Source organism: Rattus norvegicus, chromosome 4 (assembly GCF_036323735.1).
Source record: "Rattus norvegicus strain BN/NHsdMcwi chromosome 4, GRCr8, whole genome shotgun sequence".
In the NCBI taxonomy this organism is placed as follows: Eukaryota; Metazoa; Chordata; class Mammalia; order Rodentia; family Muridae; genus Rattus; species Rattus norvegicus.
The window spans coordinates 147057554-147078627 of NC_086022.1; the positions used below are offsets into that span (position 1 = coordinate 147057554).

Sequence of the window (21074 nt, forward strand, 5' to 3'; positions counted from 1 at the left end):
TGAAGTTACTGTATTTTGATGCTAATTCCACTGCCCCAAGGACAGCTGCCTAGTCAAGGACTCAGAACTCAGGTGACTTCACCAGAACCACCTCTCCATTGAATTTGTAAAGTACTGGTGAGGGGCAGGTACAGGATAGAAGGAGGCCTGTCATTGGAGGAGAACAAAGGATGGGCGGGAGAGAAGTTTGAAGGAAGAGGAGGAGACTAAGGGAGAGAGGAAGAGACAGGAGGGAGAGAGGGGAAGAGAAGCCATGGCAGGACAAGATGGCAGGTGATGTTAAGATTCTGCTCTGTGTATTTACAGGTTGTTATCAATGTTCTTTTTTTTTTTTTTTTTTTTGGTTCTTTTTTTTCGGAGCTGGGGACCGAACCCAGGGCCTTGCGCTTCCTAGGTAAGCGCTCTACCACTGAGCTAAATCCCCAGCCCCTGTTATCAATGTTCTTAAGGGATGGATGGTACCAGGCTTTATATGTTTAAGTGGGCAATTATATCTTACCAATTAGGTCAAAGATTATTGTGTTGTGTGTTCTTTTATGTGAGGGTTTGAGTGTAGGAAAGTGTGTGGCCGGGCTGTGTTTCCGCCAAGATATCTAGCAGATATCTTGGGTCACCGAGGTGTAGACCCAGTGGGGTAAAAGACAACACTACTCTTTTTTATTTTTATATTTTTACAACAACACATCATAGTGAAGATGGGCCTTGTCACCTCAATTTATCTAATCTAGAAACTCACTCGTACACATGCCCAAAAGCTTAGCACCTGGTTGATTCCAGATACTGGCAAGTTCCCAATTAGCCATTATAGTACCCATGAATGACAACCACCATAGAACTGCCATGTTGCGAGGAAGCAAAGACGACAGGGAAGCATCCTGGTGGTCAGGTTCCTATCAACTAGATAACATTTTCATAAACCACCCTTCAGATTTCTAGGATGCCCATCTTTGGACCACCCTGGCTTCCTAACCTCCAGGTGAGACCCCAGACCTGCAGAGTACAGTTGAGCCATCCCAGCGATGGCAACATCAGTACTTCCAGCCCAGAGGGTAGGAAGCTAAGGTGCTGTGGTGAAAATCAACCTGTGAATGTCTTTCAGCACTGCTATAATGCTGACTACGGCCAGAGGCTCAAAGCAGAATCCAAAAGCGATACCTGTTCCCACACACAGACAGGGGCTTTGGATTGGAGAAAAGAGGCAAAGTCCCCACCATTTATCTTGCATCTCACCTTTACTCTAGAGGAACTTGGTTAGGAGAATTCTTGTGAGTTAAACATAGGTCTCACCAAACGAGCTCCATCAATAATTGACTCTTGATAGATCATTAGCTTGTTCAGAAAGACTTCCAAGATTTGCATGGGGGGTTGTCCAACATCACCAACACAACTAAACTCAAAGAGTACTGCTGTCCCCTTGTCAAATGTGACCATTGGAGTCTGGGGACAGCTGTGCCTATCAGAGGATGGTGCATCCACAGCAGTATCGCTCAGGGTAGTCAGCCACGTACACTTGGTGGTCGGTGCCATAGATGTAGTAGACAGAAGTCTTTCCTTGATACCAGTAATGAACTTCTGTGATGGGGATCAGCTCGATGGTCTGGCGCTGAGGAAACAAATGGCCAAATATACCTCAGAGTTGTACACAAGTAACTCATCTGTGAGGCAGCATCAGCTCCCCCTACAGGGTAATATGCAGAACTGGGTGCACAGTATGTCCCAGATCTACATGCATCTGTGGTGACATGACACACTACTGTGGTGGCTGAGGGACAACTGAACATTGACATTTCTTTAACATTTTATTTTATCTTAAAATCAAAATCCAAATTGGTAAGTCACTCCAGATACCTCTATGGTAGTTTGTATACTGCTGTGTTCCTGTGATGGTTCCATTTCTGCTGCTATGATAAAATACCCAGAGCAGAAGCAACTCAGAGGAGAAAGGACTTATTTGGGCTCATAACACCAGGTTATCAGCCATCTCTGAGGGGAGTTGATGCAGGAACTTGAAATAGTTTGTCATATCCAAAGTCCAGAGCAGAGAGAGAATGAATGCACGCATGCTTTCTTGCATTCATCAACCATCTTTACACTTGCCTAATCTAGGACTCAAACCTAGAGAATGGTGCTACGCACAGTGGGTGGGTCTTACCATTTCAATGAACACAGTCGAGGCAATCCCCCACAGCCATGTCCACAGGCCAACCTGGTCTGAACAAAAGCTCACTGGGAGAGACTCTTCCAGACTGGCCTTCAAGTGTGTCAAGTTAATAATTACAACTAACCATCACTGCTCCCTCCCATGGCCTAGGTCCTAGGAAAAAGTAATTTATTGTCAGCCATTGTCTGATGCTAGGAGTGAAGCCTGGGCATCCCCAGGGGACTTCAAGGAAGCCACATGACATTTCCAGAGGCATAAATGTCTCCATGCGGTACTGGAGAGGGGTGGGGAAAAGTTGCGTTCAATACTTTCATATCCAAACTACCATAGAGATATCTGGAGTGGCTTACCAATTCGGATTTTGATTTTAAGATAAAATGTTAAAGAAAGGTTAATGTTTGTTGCATTCTGTCAGGGTTATCTGCTCAGTTGTCCCTCAAACACCACCACAGTTGTGTGTCAGCGTGGTCTCAGAGAAGACTTTCTCAAATGTTCCCCTTTTTTGTAGATGGGTAAGCAAGAAGTTCTTAAGACTTCGGGTTTGGGATATGAAACAGTTCAAGCCTGGGCTCCTCACAGTTAGCAGTCCTCACGTCAAGCTCAGATCTCCCAACATCTCCTCCCAGCTCTTTCTAAACAACCTGCCCCATAAGTGGGTATAGAACTCTATCTCCTACAGAGCCTGCCTCATTGCCTCATCTCCAGCCTTCTCTGAGTGGGTAGTTCAACCCTTCACACACCCCAGCTCTGCTGAGGAAGGAAGAAGGGCTCCTGGGACTCCTGGGGCTCCTGTGAGGGTTTGCTGTCACCTTTGGCTCCTAGTACTATTCTGCTGTTGACAAAGGCAGCCCACAGTTGGTATACAATTGCGACTCCTAATGCTGAAGTAACAACATCCGTAGAGCATTGCTGTGGTCTGCCCTATGCCTTTTGCCCATGCCCTTTCCATATCCCAAACCCAAGAAAATGGTGTGAGAGGCTCAGAGCTGAAAGCCCTTTCCATCAGAGAAGTGCCCCGTCCTATAGCTCTCGTCATTCAGAGGCCCCAGGAGGAGAAGAAGCCGAAGCAAGATGCTGCTTGGATTTCTCTCTAAGTGCCCACGAGTCCCAAAGAACACTGGGTCAGAGCAGGACCCTGGAAGAGGAGCTAGGAACATAGGACAGTGCCCGGGGTCAGGGTTAGAAATTTCTATGACCCTTTCCTGAGTGGTGTTGAGCTCCATTTCTCTAGGCCTTGACATTTTATCTGTGGAATGGGGTCAAGACTGTTTTAGAGTTGGAATGACCAAATGAAATAAGAAAACTAAGTCATATTCATAAGCCAGAAGCAATGGCACAAATAATCGTTTTGAAAATCAAAAGACAGAAGCCTCCTCACCCAAAATTGCCACGCAAAACCTCCCATAAATGGTCATAACCTGGCCATAAATAAATGGGGCATGTGAGGGTAAGGCTAACACTGCTGCTCAGAAAGCCTGGGCAGAGGGTCAGGAGCACTCTGGCTTTTGGACCCTTCTATAGGAAGCAGAAGCCTCCCTACCTCCATCCAAAATCACCCATGCCCTCATCCCTTCAAATGAGAGTCCCCTTGTAATTGGCTCCTTATATGTTTGCCTCTTGGGTGTCCTCTGCCATGGGGAAGATTCTAGATATCCACTTGCAGCAGCTGGGGCTGTGTACTCTGAGATGACTACCATTCCTCATATCTGGATTCCACTCCCCACTTTCTATATTGAATAAACACCATCAGTGGCTCTAGCTCCAGGACCAAAGGACAATTAGAAAAGAGAATCCCAGTTGTGACCTCAATCGTTCCGTTTCCTTAAAAAATATTTTTTTAATGTGCACATCCCCTGCAAGATTTTACCACAGCGGATTACGTTGCTTGATATGAGATCACAGGAGGAAGACTGGAAGCCACACTAACCACTCCTACTACATCCTCTAGGGCAGTAGGTTATGAAAGAACTCACACTGGCCACTCCATAAGTATGATGGCCCCCAAACAGTGACCACTGTGTACAAGCTGCTCAAGTCATGTTGTCCCTCACCTACAAGTATTCCCAGGCCCTTCCACCAAGCTCAGAGTAAATGCCTCAACTTGGGGCTCCTCTCTCATGTAACACAAACCGTCCTGGTAGGAGTGGCAACAGTCTAGAAAGACACTTTGCATCCCTCCCTTTCAGACTAAAGACAAAATGGGTCCATGAAAGTGGAATTTTCCACCAGGATTCTTATGTGGCAGACAGAGAAAAGAAAACCTTGGTGCCAGCCAAAGGAGGATTGTGTCTCCTGGGAAAGGATGTCATGTTGTACAAGGTGTCAGGTCCTTGCAGAAGTGGGGAGAGCATAGAATCTGATGGGTAGCCGATGGGTAGGACCACACCTTGACCAGGACCCAAACCTGACAGGCCTGAAGGGGATCACTTGATTTCTTTATGTATTATTCCTCTCAGTAAATCTTTTTTCTCTATGTTTCCCTATTCCTGTCTCCTTAGTTCATGCACTGGAAACAGGTGGCCAAGCCCAGACTATGAGCCACCAGGATCCAGGCTCTCCCTCTAACTACTCAGCTAACAGCTGTAACACTCCAGCTATGCAAAAGCCAACTCCTTTGGAGACCGGTCAGTGCTCTGTCTCCACCTTTCCCACTTTCTCACAGCCTGATGCTGTACTCACCCCCAGGTTGGACCCCTCCCTCACAGTCCAGTTCTCTGCAGAGAACTCTGAGGGATATGAAGCCTATCTTCCACGTCCAGGGCAGGTAGGTGGTTACTGGGACTTGTCAGAAGTACAGACTGGGATCAGTCTGGGATCAGACTGAGGTTGACGTGTCACCTAGACAGACTTCTTCCTCACCTCACCCCATCCACAGTCACTGAGAGGAGCTCAGAGCCACTCTGGGTTCAACTGAGGCTGCCATGTAATCTGGCTTGGTTTCCCCTCTCGTCATCCCCAACCCTTCGAGTACCCCTTCCTTGGTAAGTGACACGCACATAGACATGTCTCAGGAATGCTTCTGTGGAGCCCAACCCGAGACAAGAACCAGTTCCACCATTTTATAAATGCTGAAGTTTGGAGAGAGGGGGAGTCCAAACCTCCAGAGAGTGACAGAGCTGAGAAACAGGTACTAACCAGGTGCCCTGCAGTGTCTGGACGACTGACAAGGCCTCGAGTCCCACACCCCAGACCCCCAAAAGCCTGTACTAACTGCCGGAATTGCTAGTAAAGAATTGCCATCCCTATTGAATTGCTTCTACTCTCTGGGCTAGCATTCGTGAGAGCAGATCGGGGGAATACCATAGAGACTATTAGTCCAGATTCTGTTAGGATATTGAAAAGTCAGAAGGTTTCATGTAAATGTCCAGATGCTAGGACATCTGAGAACTCCCTACCACGCGTAGACAGGAAGCTGAGTGGAGACTGAGTCTTCAGAGGACCATCTAAATAATCTCCAGACCCTGGGAGGCAATGGAGTTTGCAATGGCTGAAGCTCACTTAAGCCCCCTTCCAGGCCCCAGGCGAACTTCCCTTCTCTCTCTTTCCAACAGGAGAAATGTATAGAGAAAAGGGCTCCACATTGGGTGGGCTGGGGGTGGGGTCATTGGAAAAGCTCCCTGTAAACCCTTACACGCCCCAGCATTCAGGTAAGAAACCAACGGTCCCAAGGTCACGTGAGGATGCAGGAGCCCCTGAATCTAAGTGAGCGCTGTGCAAGGCCCAGACTCCCTACAACTAACCTCAAGCACAGGGCGTTCCCCGAGGCCAATACTGGGGATCTTTCTCTGTCCCTCTCTGGTGTTTGTTTGTTCGGTTGGTTGGTTGGTTGGTTGGTTGGTTGGTTGGTTGGTTGGTTGGTTGGTTAGTTTGGTTCGGTTTTGAAACAAGGTCTCCCACTAAACCAGACAAGCTAGTCAGCAAACCCCAAAATGCGGCCTATCTCCCAGAAACCACTACAGATTTTTATGTGGGTACTTGGGATCCAAATTCAAGTCCTCACTCTTGCAAAGCAAGCAATTTACTCACTAAATAATATCTCCAGAACCCCAAGAACGGTTGGTACTCTTTGGCTAGTCTATGGTGTTTCTAGAGGCACTACTGCCACCTAGTGGCACCTGGAGAAACTGCCCAAATGCAGCCATGCCCCTGCCAAAGGCCAAGATGCTGGATTTCCTTTCTGCTCTCTAAATACGAGGGATTTAAACTCAAAATCGCACTTGGGCTCATTTCCTGTGAATAAACCCACAAGATCTCTCTCCCAGTGACTGATAGTTCAGCGTGCCCCTTCAAGTCTCAGATGCTGGCCCTCAACTCCAGCCACACTGCCTCAGCTCTGAAGCATCCCCAAGCCAAGCCGTAATCCTCAGTTCCCATCTCACCTGCTGAAGGATGCGAGCACGGGAGGACAGCATGGCGCTGTGTTCCTCAATGCCCCTCTTGGAGGCCAGAGAGATGTCCTTCAGGGGAAAATCCACAATGGGGTACACCTGGGAAGAGACAAGCAGAGCACCTCACTTTCGTGGTGCTATGGAAGATGCCAGGGCTGACTCCACTAAACAGAACAGGAGGCCCAGAGGATGGAGGGAAAGACTCCAAGTCTACACAGCAAACTGAGGAAACCTCTTTAGTCACCATTCACCGCTTATTGGCTCAAAGAGTCCAGGGCAAAAGGGGGTACAGAGAGCCTACACTTCCACATGCATCTCATGTTACCCGGAACACCCTTTCTGTTGACCTACTCTGTACTGAGTGTCATGCTAAGTGCTGAGATACAGCCGAGACTAAAGCACGTGAGTCATGTGTCACACCAACATTGAAACTGCCTACTGTGTGCAAGCCTATTTCCCGTACTGCTCCTCCTTTGACTCATGACACTGACAACTCAATGCTGTTTTCCACATCCACTCAACATCCCCCTGCTCTGAACCCCACAGAGATCCAGATGCTCCAGCCACTCTCGAGGATGCAAACTTCCTTGCCACCTGGGCACAAGGCACCCCCCCTTACCATGGCATTCTCATCCTTGAAGAGGTTTTCCCCTCTGGCTTTGGTGAGCAGCTCCCCAGGGCAGTGGAGGTGGTGTGGGGACACAAACTCAAACAGGCTGTTCTTCCTGAGAGAAGAGGGGGGAAGGGAAGCAGATCACAGGCTTCACATCAGTGATCAGCACACCTAAGCTGAGTGGGGTCAAGCCTGGGGGACCAGAGGAAGTCACAGCCTGTGGGGCAGGGCCGGGAGCTGGAGGGAGTGCACAGCCTCTCCAAGCTCAGTGTCCTGGCCTTCCAGGATCCAGTCCCCCTGCACCCTTGCTTGTTTAGCCATGTGCAGGACAAAGACTTCATTATAGGAGCACACCCCTGGCTGACCTAAGTACGGAGAGTTTTATCCTAGGCATCAGAGTTAGGTGCTCAGTGACTGCTGCCCTAGCCGGTGATCATGACAGAACGTGAACTCGAAGCTAGAGCAGGTGAAGTGTTCTCGGTGGGGAATGGTGCTTGCTCCAAGCCTGGCACACTGAGTTCAGTTTCTGGATCCCACACAGCAGAAGGAGAGAACCAACTCCTGCAGGTTGTCGCCCTCTGACCTCCACATAAGGGCCATAGTACTCACGTGCCTGCACACGTACACGTGCACCTGAACATTTGAACATGCTCATACTCACCCAGGAGAAAAAACAACTTAAAATTAGAATAAAAATAAACTCAGAGACAAAGCCAGTCTGTATCCCTATCCCCAGAGCCTCTCCTTCCTGAATCAGGTGGAAACACCCATGAGGAAAAGGTCCTTGGACCAGGTAGTGGAGGTACATTCCCCACCTCCATGGTAGGCACCTAGGTGTCACTTACCACACGATGACCAGCTGGACAAAGTGCTCCAGCTTTCTCTCCCCCTTGCAGGTGGCACATGTCTTGTTGCCCCTCCCAGAGCACGTACTGCACCTGTATCCACAGTGAGCAACCCTCTTCAGTAGAAGACTCCCTTGCTGTGGTGGCATGTACCTGCCTGTTCACTGTCACCCTCCCACCTCTGACAACTGGGCCCTAGTATCCCCCTAAGAGACTACCCAGCCATACCCAGACCTTGGTTGTTTTCAGTTTTTGTTCTCACCCTCCCTCTGGGGCCAGCCTGGGATCTCAGCCTAGCTGGTTACCTAGATGGTTACCTCATTCCATCTCTGGGCAAAAGCAAGCTAACACAAACATGGGCCCAAGTCAATGCAATGAGAACCACCCTTAGAACTGTTTGGAAAAGAAAATCCTTTCCTACCGGGCTGCTTAACCTGGTCCTCTCACTGTTCCTGCTGGGTGACACCATTTTTAAGCACCTGGATCCAGCTAGACCTGATGCCATCCCTGAAATTTATTCTTGGGCTGTACAGTTGTTTGGGCCTATCAGTGTACTTTTTTGCCACAGCCAATTTGAACTCAGTTATATTACTTGAAAAACAAAGTAAACTAAGGTTCTAACCCGAAGACAATTTTCACCAGTCCTGGTTACAGGTTCAAAAAAGCTTGGCCAGCAAGTTTTGACTATTAACCAACCTAATTTTTAACATTTTTCCTTCCTTGTAGTTTTCCTGTTCCCCTTTAAAGCTTATAAATAGTGAGAAGACATGGGTTACAAGATGTCACCACGCACTGTATACAAAGTCCCAAGAGCAGAGATGAAATGTGTGGGTTGTTCAGCCAACCAACTAGACAAATAGCTCCTCCAACTAGGCCCCACTCTGAGGTATGAAGAAGGCTTTGCCAAGAGTTCGTGCTCGGAGTTTAAAACCGCCCTTCTAGCTAGCTTTTCTTGGAGCTTCTCCCTACTCCCCACCTCCTAATAGAGCCTCATCCTCCCTTTTGCCCCATGTGCTATTGGTGACTTCTTGATGAGGCCATGAGGCAAGCCTTCCCACACACAGAGTCCAAGAGTATCAGTTATGCACAGATTCTGGGGGTGCAGCAGAAAGAGACAAGGAACCATGCCCCTTCCAGGGCACAGTGTCCAGAAAGAAACCTAAGACCAGAGAGCCTTCTCCCACCCATCACAAACCCACTCACTCCTACCTGCGTCGGCCAGAGCCAGAGCACATGTGGCATCTCCGGGGCTGCCTGGCTTTGCGCTTGGTGCCACTGCAGGACGAACACCTCACCTGTGAACACGTCCAACCTCAGCTGCTGGCTCCCAGAAGCAGGACCCAGGCCACCCTGAGACCAGCTCCCAACACAGTGCCATGACCCTGACCCAGGTCTCTTCCTCCTTTGAGCCATAGCCTCCTCTCTGATCCCCACCCTCAGGCCCCAAGACCTGCCTTCAATCAAGTGTCTGGGAGGAGCCAGGAGCATAGTGACTGACCACCAGGGTGAAGGTCAGAGGTCCTTTTTAGGAAAGCACCCAAGGGTGGACTCTTAATGTCCAAAGCAAACTCAGGGAGGAAAGAAAAGAAAGGTCACTGGGAGCCTGAGTGGGGGTGGGACTGCAGATGCCACAGGAGGAAAATGACAGAAGGAGACAGAGAGAAAAGTTAGTTATAGCTCACCAGGACACGCAGTAATCAGGTGAGAGGTGAGGGCCCAGCAGACCCCTTGATGGAGAGAGAGACAAGATAGGACCGCATGTGATCAGTGTGCATCAGATGACAGGGAGCCTTGGCTTAAACTAGACCCCCAGAGCCAATGGATTCTGACCTTTACAATCCCAAATGTCATGACATGCTGCTGCTGCCTGGGCAGATAATTCAAGCTCCCTCTACTTCATCTCCCAAGCCCTCTAAACTTCCCCTCTCTGTGTCCACCTCCCATGTTCTTGGCCATCCTTCACAGAGGGGTCTGTCATGAGTGACTGCCCTCGCAACCAAGTGACCATCAACCATCTTGGGGCATTGGAATAGCTGTGCCCCTGCAAAGTTGGTGTTGTTGACTGCTTATGCCCCTCATGGAGCAGCGGAAAGGATCACAAGACCTTCACCTGAACAGCCACGCCTCTGTAAGCAACCCCCATCTATGCGTTCTAAAGAATCCCAGTAAACTCATTGGTTCTCCAGAATGAACTTGGGTAAAATTGTCTCTGGAATCATAGGAGAAGGAATAGTCATTGTTTTCATCGTGCCTTGGGAAGGCATTTTAGCAACAAAGTCTTAAGGCCCATTCTCTTCAGGGCTCATCCCCATGTAGACCCTCAAAGACTGTCAGGTGGAAGGTGAGAAACCTTTAACTGAATCATCCTAGTTTGAGGGGGTCTCTGGAGGCACCCAATCTGACTGTCCCAGTCACAGATAGGAAATTGAAGACTTAGAAAGGGGAGATGGCCCATGTGAGTTGCAGGGAGTCTCTAGGCTCTTACCTATCCTGCCATCCCTCTGCCCACCCCAACACTCACACAGGGTCATTTGGTCATATGGCCCACCCCTGACTCACCATGCCAGCCCCATGGCAGCCGCTGCACTTGTAGCGGCCACGCCCGTGGCATTTGTGACATTCCTGAAATGGAAGAATTCTCATTGGGTGGATGTCCTTAAATAGGATCCCTCTCAACCCTAGGATGCCATAGGGAAAAGTAAGGGTAAGGGGTCCTTCCAGGTAGCTGGGGACCCAAAAAGGCCTGGGATGCCAAGGTCTCATGTTAGCACATCCTTAAGCCGAGCTAAGGCTTTCTGACAAACTAAGAAGGGCGCTCCCTGAGTTCTCAAACTAACTCATATTCTAGTTTCCTGGCAGACTAAACCACAAAGGCTGGTGGCAATGCAGCCACCTAGTAGCTCCTTCACCTGGGCTTTGAGAACACACAAGATGGACAAGGTTTGTGTGAAAGGCAAGAAGCTAGCTGCTAGAACCTATCATCCAATGAAAGTTTTTGCACAGTCTGGAAAAGAGTGGAATGCTCTTGTGACCTCTTACACATCTGGTAACTATGAGAACTCACAGAGTCAAATTACATTCTTAAATCAAGACCTAATGAGAAAACAGCCAACTGTGAAACAAGAACCAAATGAGGGTGTCAATCAACCACCAGGTTTCCCACACTTCTTGCTAAGACAGATTTCTATACAACAGATGAACATCAAACTTATTGTCCTGCTGACAGCCCAGGGAAAGCTCAATAGAGTATGTAGGTGTGTTTGGGGGTATGAATGTTGTGTGCTTATGAGTGCACAGGCCACATGGAAACCAGAGGTCATTGTTAAGTGTCTTCTTCAATCACTCTCCACCTTACATTGTGAGGAAGGACCTCTCATTGAACCCAGAGCTCACCCATTTGGTTAGGCTGGATGGCTAGTGAGCCCCAGAGGTCCTTCTGTCTCTCCTTCCCCAAGGATGGCATTATAGGTGCAAGTTTATATGTGTGTGCTAAGACTCCAAACTCGGCCCCTGTGCTTGCTCAGCAAGTGATCTATCTGTCCACCGTGTTTCAGATTTTAGCTCATGTCCATTTCATTGACTCCCCCCACTTACCTTACTGTCAGATGAAAACCAAGCACATACATGCACCGATGCCCTGGGGATGCTGTCCCTGGCTCTCCCAAGCTGACGATGCCCCCCCCCCACTGTGTGAATGCTGCCTGCCTCCCCACTGTGTGATGCTACCTCCCAAAGACATGCTGTTCTTAAGCTGGATTTTACTTTTACCCCAGGAGTAACCTACCAGGCTGAGTTTGAGGTGCCCTTTCTCAGAGAAGAAAGTCTGATGACAGATAGAGAACCCGGGAAACAGACTTAGAGAGTGATACAGATGATCTAATTAGCCATTACCTTAACCAGGGAGGAGTGGGGCACTTGGAACTTCCTGGTGTCTTCCTGAAACATCGGAGGCACCTGGACCTTCATATCCCAAAGCCTGGGGGAGGTGCCTCTCTGTGGCCCATCCACTGAGTGGTCTGACACAGACAGGATCATCATAAGGACAGTAAAGGACAGAAGGGGAAAAGCTTTTGAGTAATCACCACACAGCAAAGCACCCTCCTTGGTGCACATCATGAGCTGACATCATCCCATCATTTTGTACTCAGTGGAATAGCTAAGGCTCCACAAAGGTGAGTATCGGAGTCAGTGTTAGTAGTTGAGCCACATCGTGAGACGGTCCCCAAGCCTCAGCTTTGTCCCTTCCAAGCAAACTGACTCCAGACAGTTCACTCACTGGTTACAGGCTGAAATGTCCACTCGCTGACTCTGGATTCACTGAAGGTCTCCAGCCGATACTACAGAGGAAAACACCAGTATGTCACAAACATTGTCCCTTCTATGCTGCAAAAGGATGAAACTTCCACCTGCATGGGCTGCTAGGAACCAAAGGGTGAGCCTTGCTATTAAGGTTGCCCACCCAGAGCAAGCCCAACTCTCTGTGACGTTCCACAGAGGAACCATCTACACAGTAATTCCTGTACAGGCAATGCTTGCCCATAGTACACAGAAGCCCCAGGTTCCCTGCTCTAAGCACCCCTGACTTACAATAGCATCCTTCACCTTAATCCTTATGCATAGACCTAGCATGAGAAGGGGCCTTCAGTCTCACCTGGGCCTGAGATGCTGGGATGGTATGTGTGTACATTTGCATGCATGTGGAGGTCAGAGGATAGCCTCCAGTGTCCTCAGGAGTTATGTACCTTCTTTTTTGATGCAGGGTTTCTCTCTGGTCTGAAACTGACCAACTGGCTAAGCTGGCCAGCTACAGAGCCCCGGGGATCCTCCTGTCTCTGCTCCCCCAGTGCTGGAGTTAAAGGCACATATTACCACATCCAGCTTTTTTATTAATTGGATTTTATATTTACATTTCAAATGTTATCCCCTTTCCCAGTTTCCCATCCATAATCTCCCCTATCCCATCCCCCCTTCTTCTATGAGAGTGCCCCCCACCCATCTACCCACCCCTTCCCGCCTCCCTGCCCTGATATTCCCTTACACTGGGGGGATCGAGCGTTGTCAGGACCAAGGGCTTCTCCTCCCATTGGTGCCCAACAAGGCCATCCTCTGCTACATATGCAGTTGGAGCCACGGGTCTGTCCATGTGTAGGGTTTGGAGCTCTGGTTGAACGGTATTGTTGTTCTTATGGGGTATTGATGCCAAGAAGTGCATGCTGACAGGAGCCTGATATAGCTGTCTCCTGAGAGGCTCTGCCAGAGCATGACCAATACAGAGGCAGAAGCTTGCAGCCAACCATCAAACTGAGAACGGGGTCCCCATTGGCGAAGTTAGAGAAAGGACTGAAGGAGCTAAAGGGATTTCAACCCCATCCAGCTTTTTTAGTGTGGGTTCTGGGGACTGAGCTCTGATCATCGTGCCTGTGTAGCAAGCATCTTACTGACCAAACTGCCCCCTCATCCTGTCTCTATCTTATGAGAAAGGAAACGGAAGCCAGAAAGGTTGGCCACTTTGCCCAAGTCACAGTGCTCACACTGGCTGTTTCCTCCTCACCTGGGACCTAACCACTGCCATGGTCTGACTTACACTTGATGTGCTCTCATCAGAGACAAGGATCACGACACTAGTAAATGTGACCTGAGTCTGATCCCAAACCCTGTCAGTGGAGGAGATTAAAGCACCTTCTGCAGTGTGGCTGTCAGAGATGAGATGCTCCCAGTTCTAAGGTACAGGCATGGCTTGTGAGACATGGAGGTGATTCAGGGTCCTTAAAACAGAGGGTCCTTCTTTAGCCTGTGCCTCGTGAAAGGGTGCAAGGAGGTCCAGATTTCAAGCCAGTAAGCCTGACTTTGAGCCCAGGAACCATCACATCTATGGTAATTAATTGGTCAAGTGTCTCAGCCTCTTCTGATCTCTGGTGTTGGCTCCAGACACTGGAGACAACACTACAGTGTGATGAACAGTGAGGACATATGACATGCTCTCTTGCATACACCCCCAGGACCAATGCCCCTTTCCCAGTGTGCCCAGACGCCCAGGTACGGCCTACCCTGCAGAGAGTTTGCTGCCTCAGCTCCTGGATGATGAAGTCGCCAGCAGCGGCACTGCTGTAGCAGCACTGGGAGTTCACAAAACTGAGCAAGGCTTCACGGGCCACCTCCTCTGTCACCACAGGGACTCTGCTGGGGAGAGGGCATAAGAACATAGGTCTTGGGAGGAACCTGTGGGTTTATCATAACCAGTCCCTTAGTGTATTGGGGAGCACTGGGGCCCTACGAGGCAAAGATCCAAGGCCTGAAGGCCTGACTGTGCTTCGCACTCTGTGCAGGAGACTTCTAGCCAAGGGGACCACATGACAGGATGCCCAAGGTCGGTAGGGCATTCTAGATGGCCTCAAACCCACATTAGGCCAAGTATGGAGCTTGGGAAAGAGGCTAAATTGCCAATTTAAAAAATAATAATAAAGGAATCACCTGAGAAAGACAACTTAAGGAGGGGAAAGATGAGTTGGGGCTGATAGTTTCCGTGGTTCCTTGGCTCCATGCTTCTGAGCCCAGGGTGGGGCAAAGTACCAGGGTGGGAGCATGGGGAGGTGCAGAGCAGACAGGAAGCAGAGAGCACAGGGACCTACTACCTCCGGCAAGACCCACCCTCAACTCTTCGCGCTCTCCCAACAGACCATTCAGCTGTGGTTAGCAAAGGGTGAATCCAATGTCAAGGTCAGTGCCCTCAAAGCCCTTTTATGAGGGGCTCTAGGGGATCAAGTCTCTGGTACAGAAGCCTCCAGGCTGTCTCATCTCCAAACTGTACCAGATGAATGATACTGCTTCTACAGAGGGTCTAGAGATGATGTCACAAAGTTATAAGGAGACAGAAACCAACTACATAAGGTCCCCTCCCTCAGGGAACTGGTTCTTGTCCAGAAGAATTGTGAGCGTGAAAGATACTAGCTGAGGGCCAGCCCAGCAGGCTTAGCCTGAATGTGGTGGAATAGGTTCTGGCCGCCCCTATCTCTGGAAAGCTTTCTCTCTGAAATCCAGGTGCCTCCTCACGATGCCCTTCCCCCAAACACCTCAGTAAAGAGCCTTTGGCCTCCATCTCCCTCCTCCCCACATCTCAGTCTCCCCAGTGTCTAGTAGACCATGTGCACGCTACCCCTAAATCCCATTGTTCCCTGCACAGCCAGAGCTAGTGTGGTGTCCCAAGTGGTCAACAGAGCCAGCCAGCCAGCTGGAGCCACATGAGTTCATGCTGGGCCAGAGAAGCAGACACAGAACAGAAGTGTGTGCATCCGGAGAGATGGGGACCCCAGGAGACCCCTCTAGACAGACCACAAGCTCAGCTCCATCGTACACTCGGGAAGGGGCCCCACCGCATACCTTCTGCACAGAGCTGGCTGGAACCCAGAGCTCTGTGACAACTCCTCTCAAACCAGAGAGGGTATACATGGGTCCCCCAGGAAAAGGATTGGGGGATAGAGGACTTCAGCAATGGAGAACCAGAGTCAGTGGAGAACCAGAGTCAGTGAGTGTCATGGGCCAGACAAGCAGTGTCTCTGGAGCTCTGCCATGGCAGGGCAAAGGCAGCCATGGACAATACACACACAATTGAGCGTGGCTGGATTCCAGTATTACAGGACTTACAGAAACAGCCTGGGGGCTGGGTTTGGCCCAAAGGCCAGAGTTTGCAAAGTCCTGATACGGTCTATGGTCTATGGCCTCCACCCTTGGAGAGCCTGGCACCCTCCAGATTCCCAGGCCACATCCCCAGGGAGATCTGACTTGGTGGGTCTGGGATGGGGAAGTTATCCCCTAGAAGGTTTCTGAATGACTTCTGGGGCAGTGTTGGGGCTTAGTACCTCCAAAGAGAGCTCCTGTGGGGAAACAGGGTGTGTGGAAATGCACTGCCACTCACCTGTGCCCCAGGACTGAAGACCAACATGTAGGCTCCTGTGACCTCCCCAGGGCCTCCAAGGGCGGGAAGAAGACCTGCCTTCCTAGAGGAGAGGGAGAGAAGACATCACCCTGACTAATGACAGGTATTGGTGTAATGAAAGCTGTCTTGGTGCTAGTTCAAGGCCAGCCTTGGCTACAGAATGAGTTCAAGTCTAGCCTGTGCTATAGAAAGACTAAGAAGAAAGGAGGAAGACTAGGAGGAATAGGAGGACTAGGAGGAGGAAGAAGAATTTCAGGGCCATAGAATTCTCCCCATTCTCTATCCTATCCCACCTCCCACTTGGCCAAGACAAAGACCTTACACCTCCAGGAGAAAGAAGGGCTTGCTTAGCATGGCACTAACCACTCCCCAACCAGCAAGAACCCCTGGAAGCTACAGTACCTTGACCCCTCTGACTCACCGCGCCCTTGAAGAAGCCAGTCAAAGCTGGGCAATCCCTCCAGGAGCTCATCAGGGGGCATCACAGGACTCTCAGCCTCAAAGCTGAGGTCAGCCATGCCTGCCATGATGACACAAAGAGTCAGGGGTGGGACTCGGAAAGCCAACATTGCAACATCCGGGGAGATAGGGCAGAGTCAGCAGCGACTTCAGGGGGAGCTGAAAGAGGAGGATGGGTACACACAAACACCCCATTCCTTGGGGGAGGGTGCTTTGATCAAGATTGAAGCTGAGGGTGTAGTTTATTAGTATAAGGTTTCTCTAGCACACACACGGACCCGAGTCTGAACCCCACTATAAAACAAACATCAGGGAAGCCTCTAGATCTTCCCATCCACCAAAATTAAATGCTATGGTCCATTCCTTCTAGGTTAATACAGTTGATGACCAGGACACTAAACAGGTCTTGCTCTCAAGGAGAGCAGTCAGGCCGATGTGGAAGGCAGAGCTGAGGGTTGCTGAAGATTGCAACTTGAGACTGCAGACAGTGGAAGAAGGGGAGTATCATGAAGTCCAGCCCACCCACGCCATCCTTCGAGTTAGAAATATCCTTCTCTAACAAAACACCTATGTCTCTGAGGCTTTTTCTCAAAGTCACAAGCATGCAGCTGAAGGTTTTTAGCTAGAGAGAGTATCCTTCTTGGTGGGGAAAGGGATGGCTGCCATACAACGTAACAGGGTGCCAGAGTTGTCGCTTTGAACGAGATTTGTTCATTTAAAATGTCCTGGACATCAGCTGCTGTTATAAAGGGATAGGTGAGAGATGTTTGGACTCTGTGGGGTTAAAGGTCCCTGTCTCACTTACTGGACATCACTGTTGGCATGAAAACAGTCACACCCTGCCAAAAGAGTGAGGCTTTGTCCCAGTGCAATAATTTGTAGGAACTGAAGTAGGGCTCAGGGTTGGCTCCTGAGCTGTATTTTGCTATCTGTCTTAGACCCTCACCTGCCAGCTTATGAAAATGCTCACCTGTGGCAAAGGACTAGGAGGTGGTCAGGAAGGTGGAAGCTGGACTAAGGGGTCTTTCTGGGACAGGGGAATCTACCCATTGTAGTTCCCAAGAGCTCAGCAAAAATCAAGGTCAGAGCTGAGTGTAAACAAGTCCCAGAGGGGTTGGAGTCACCATGGCTGCAAGTAGTTATCAGCCTAGGCTCTCCAACATGCCATCCCAGATGTCACACAGATCTGCATAACCTATGCCCTGCCATCAAAACAAAGTAAGTCACATTGGTGCCCATATAATGAGACTGTGTGAGGCAGCCTCCAGCCCCGAGCTTGGCGTAGGAAAAAACCACTCTGCCCCTGTGCTGAACTTAATATATGTTCCTTTAAGCCAGAAAACAACAATGAAAATGTCAAGTATAGAAAGAAATGCTATTTCTGTCTCCTGGGGCAGCCCTGGCTGTCAGGCAGTCTGGGGTCAGCTGGGGCATCAAACTCCTGCCCTTGAAAGAACAACAGGGAAAGGCCATGTGGTTGCAGTGACCTTCTAGCAACTAAATAACAGGGACAGGAAGATAGAAAGAATGGGAGGTGGGTAACTCCAGTTTCATCCATCAACCTGGAGTTACTCTGACCTATGGGGCAGTCCCAGTACCTCAGGGCTAAATTCATGTTACCATTCTATCCAAACAAGAAAGGACTCCAGGGTGACCCTCAGAAGGGCACATTTCCCCAAACTGGAAGAGGAATTTAAGAGGACTATAGAGATCACCCACAGTGTGCCACTTTGTCCCCAGGGCATTAGGGTGTGTTTAGAGGCAGCCATCTGGCTGAGTACCCCACCCTGTCTCAATGCAGTGCTATCTAAGTTCACCCAGAAGCACTGTCCCCATTCTATATGATTGCTACATTCCCCCATTCATAGAACACCCAAATGAGGCCTGGAGATTCAACCTGAGGCCATCAGCCCACACAAGCATAGCAGAAAGAAGTGCTCAGAGCTCAGGCCCTGCCCCCACGTCCCCAGGGCCTCTGCACCTGTCTCTAAGTCCCCAAGCAATCTGCTGCTGAGATTTGCCTTGCAATGACAGATGGAGAGGCAGGGTCTCTGCTTGCCAGCCACAAACTAATTTTCTTTCACATAAAGGAAATGTTCTTGTGGAGGAAAACACAGTCAACAAAGAAGTCCTCTCGCCTTTTATCTTTCACTATGCCATTCTGTCTGGCTTAGAACCTTCTCTGTCTTAATGGGATCCCAGTGTGATCCTCTCCAGAGAGCCAGGATCTCTTCCCACACCTGCCCAGCAAGTCATGTCCCACTCCTCAGCACTCTCAGTGTGTGAGCGGACCCTCTGAACACGGGAAAAGAGCGGGCATTCAGTAGGCACACATGAGCATCAGGGGTGCAAAGTGTCCCATAGGTACATGAGTGTGTGTGACCAGAACTTCACTTAAGCATGTACAAGAGACATTCGGACCTCTCTAAATCCATACTTCCTATCACACCCCTGCCTCCGAGCTTTCTGCTCTCTGTTCCAGTCCCAACAGCCTTGGAAAATGAAGTTCAAAGACTTAGAGTGAGCTGAGTTAGCCAGCAATTAGGAGAAAGAGCCTGGAGTGAGTCTAGATCTGACTTGTTAGCCTAGCCTGTGGGAAGGGAAAATCATCTGTGAATCCAAAGTCTACTGAGGAGCCCCAGCTTAAGGCAAAAACAAAAAATAAAAAGATGGCACTGGGTATGGAAAGACCTCAGTTCTAGGGTTCATGATGCTCCTGCATCACAGAACTCTCTAGGGTTCCCTACAAATGTGTTGAGCCTTTCATTGCACCCTCAGAAAAGCCATTCAATGTCACTGTACCCACATCTTCACACTGAGACCTTCTAACCTAATTTCCTTTTACACTGGGAAAAAAATGGAGGCTCAGAGATGTTAAGTGTCTTGGCCCAAGACGACACAATCCAAACCAAAGCCAGGACTTGAAAAATGTCCCCATCCCTCCATCTGCTGCAGCACCAATCACCACCGCATTGCCTGTTCCAACTCAGGGAGAAAATTTTCCTTTATTTAAACACAGTCCATTTCCTCTGAAACTTGTTTCCTTCCTTGGGTTTTAAGCAGCCCTTTGATCCCATGGCGTTTCTGTCCTGCTAATGACAGACTGGGGTCACCAGGGCTGTGACACCAGCCCTTTGATCCCATGGCATTTCTGTCCTGCTAATGACACACTGGGGTCACCAGGGCTGTGACACCAGCAGTAATGAGCAAGCAGGAGGGGATGGAGGATTGGGCAATGGCTCTGTGGCTTTAGCTGCACCTTGGAGTGTGATAGAAAATGCCCGAGGTTTTCAGGCTTCTATTTGGCTGGAGAAGAGAGTGGTAACGGTCACGTGGAGAAAGAAAGGAAAAAAGAACCAGCAGACATGGACAGGCCATAGTAGGCAGAAAGATGTGGGGTAGCTGTGGCTTTCTGCCCATTGCCCCAAGGCACATGTGGGCTGCCACAGACTGTCTTTCCAGCATAAAGAAAGGAAGACAGATGATCAGGACAGAGATGTTGATGGAAGGCAGGTGATGAGAAGCCAGGTCTTACTCAGTGTTGACTACAGAAGAGGCCCCCTCCATCCCAAGCTCTACTCACTGTCCTCACTCGTGTCCCTGTCCATGGTCGAGACGCCCTGCCAAGTATGAATGTATGCTCCTGAGGACCGAGGTTCCAATCTGAGGAACTCCCCTCTGCCCCTCCCAGCCCATTGTTACTGATGTGGACGTAACAGAGGCAAAGCCACCATATGTCCGTCAGAGCACAGCCCCGCCCTACATCCCAGGTCCTTGAGAGTCCCACCAGAGCCTTTCACTTGCCAAGCTCACGTGGAAACGTCTAGAGACCTGAGTCCCTGCTACATTCAGTGTGGGATACTCACATCCTGCTATTGTTCCCAGCCAAAATTCAAATCCTTCTCTGTCTGACATAAGCCCGAGTACCAGGTCATCTTGGTTCTCCATATACCAGCCGAGAGCAGGTTTTAAGTCCCTCAGGAACACAGAGAACTGGTGAACCACCACAGGAGACTGCCTGTCAAGGGAGAGACCACACAGGTTCTCAGACTGACTGGGATCCCTAAAGTCTAGGCAACAGCAGTCTCTCGTCTTTTGAAGGCTTGGAACGGGAGCCGGGGTTGGGGGGACACACACATCACATCATAGACAAAGCCAGGGCTCCGGTCAGGGTGTGGATCATCCCGTCACCACTCTATCTAACTCCTGGGAAGCCCCTGTAGGGTTGGTTGGGGAAGTGAAGGCTGAGGCTGGAAGATGAGACCTCAAGCATTTGGAGGCAAACGAAATTGAACTAAGCCCCAGATTTCTCTGAATTGTATGTATGTGTTTAAGGTCATGGATGGGTGGGTGCGTGGGCGTATATGCATGTGTGTATGCATGCATGCATGCCTGCATGCGTTTATGTGTGAGTGTGTGGGTTCAGGTGTGCACACACGTGGTGTAGACACCTCTGGTGTTGATTCTCAGATACAATCCACATTTTGAGACAGAGTCTCATTAATCTGGAACTTCACCAGGCAGGCTAAGCTAGTCTGGCTAGCCAGGGATTCTTTCTCTGTCTCCCATCTCATTATCACTAGAGATTTAAGAGCATACTACCACATCCAGCTTTTTATATAGATTCTGGGGATCTAACTCTGGTCTTCATGTTTACATACCCTGTGCTTTACTA

At 49.7% G+C, this 21074-nt stretch overlaps 1 protein-coding gene across 2 annotated transcripts; it reads right to left on the bottom strand.

Annotated features, from left to right (window-relative positions):
* Positions 1-1213: 1213 nt before the first annotated feature.
* Ssuh2 (ssu-2 homolog) lies at positions 1214-20087 on the bottom strand. 2 transcript variants are annotated; one of them, XM_006237061.5, is made up of 12 exons: positions 19983-20087; positions 16362-16460; positions 15920-16001; positions 14055-14184; positions 12284-12344; positions 11899-12023; positions 10567-10629; positions 9217-9302; positions 8008-8100; positions 7169-7274; positions 6541-6648; positions 1214-1603 (listed from the first exon to the last, which is right to left on the bottom strand). In XM_006237061.5, the coding sequence occupies exons 1-12, from the start codon at positions 20005-20007 to the stop codon at positions 1457-1459; spliced, it is 1125 nt and encodes a 374-aa protein (XP_006237123.1). In that variant the 5' UTR covers positions 20008-20087; the 3' UTR covers positions 1214-1456. The 2 variants fall into 2 exon arrangements, with proteins under 2 accessions (XP_006237123.1, NP_001413850.1); NM_001426921.1 differs by having other exon boundaries at positions 14055-14187; positions 19983-20029.
* Between the last annotated feature and the right edge of the window lie 987 nt (positions 20088-21074).

Coding starts and splice junctions, on each gene's coding strand:
- Ssuh2 (NM_001426921.1), bottom strand. CDS start 20,007: ATGGACAGGGACACGAGTGAGGACA. Junction 12,345..14,054: donor GGCAGCAAACTCTCTGCAGG/GTAGGCCGTACC, acceptor TTTCCTCTGTAG/TATCGGCTGGAGACCTTCAG. Junction 7,275..8,007: donor GTCCAGCTGGTCATCGTGTG/GTAAGTGACACC, acceptor CTCTTCTCTCAG/GAAGAACAGCCTGTTTGAGT.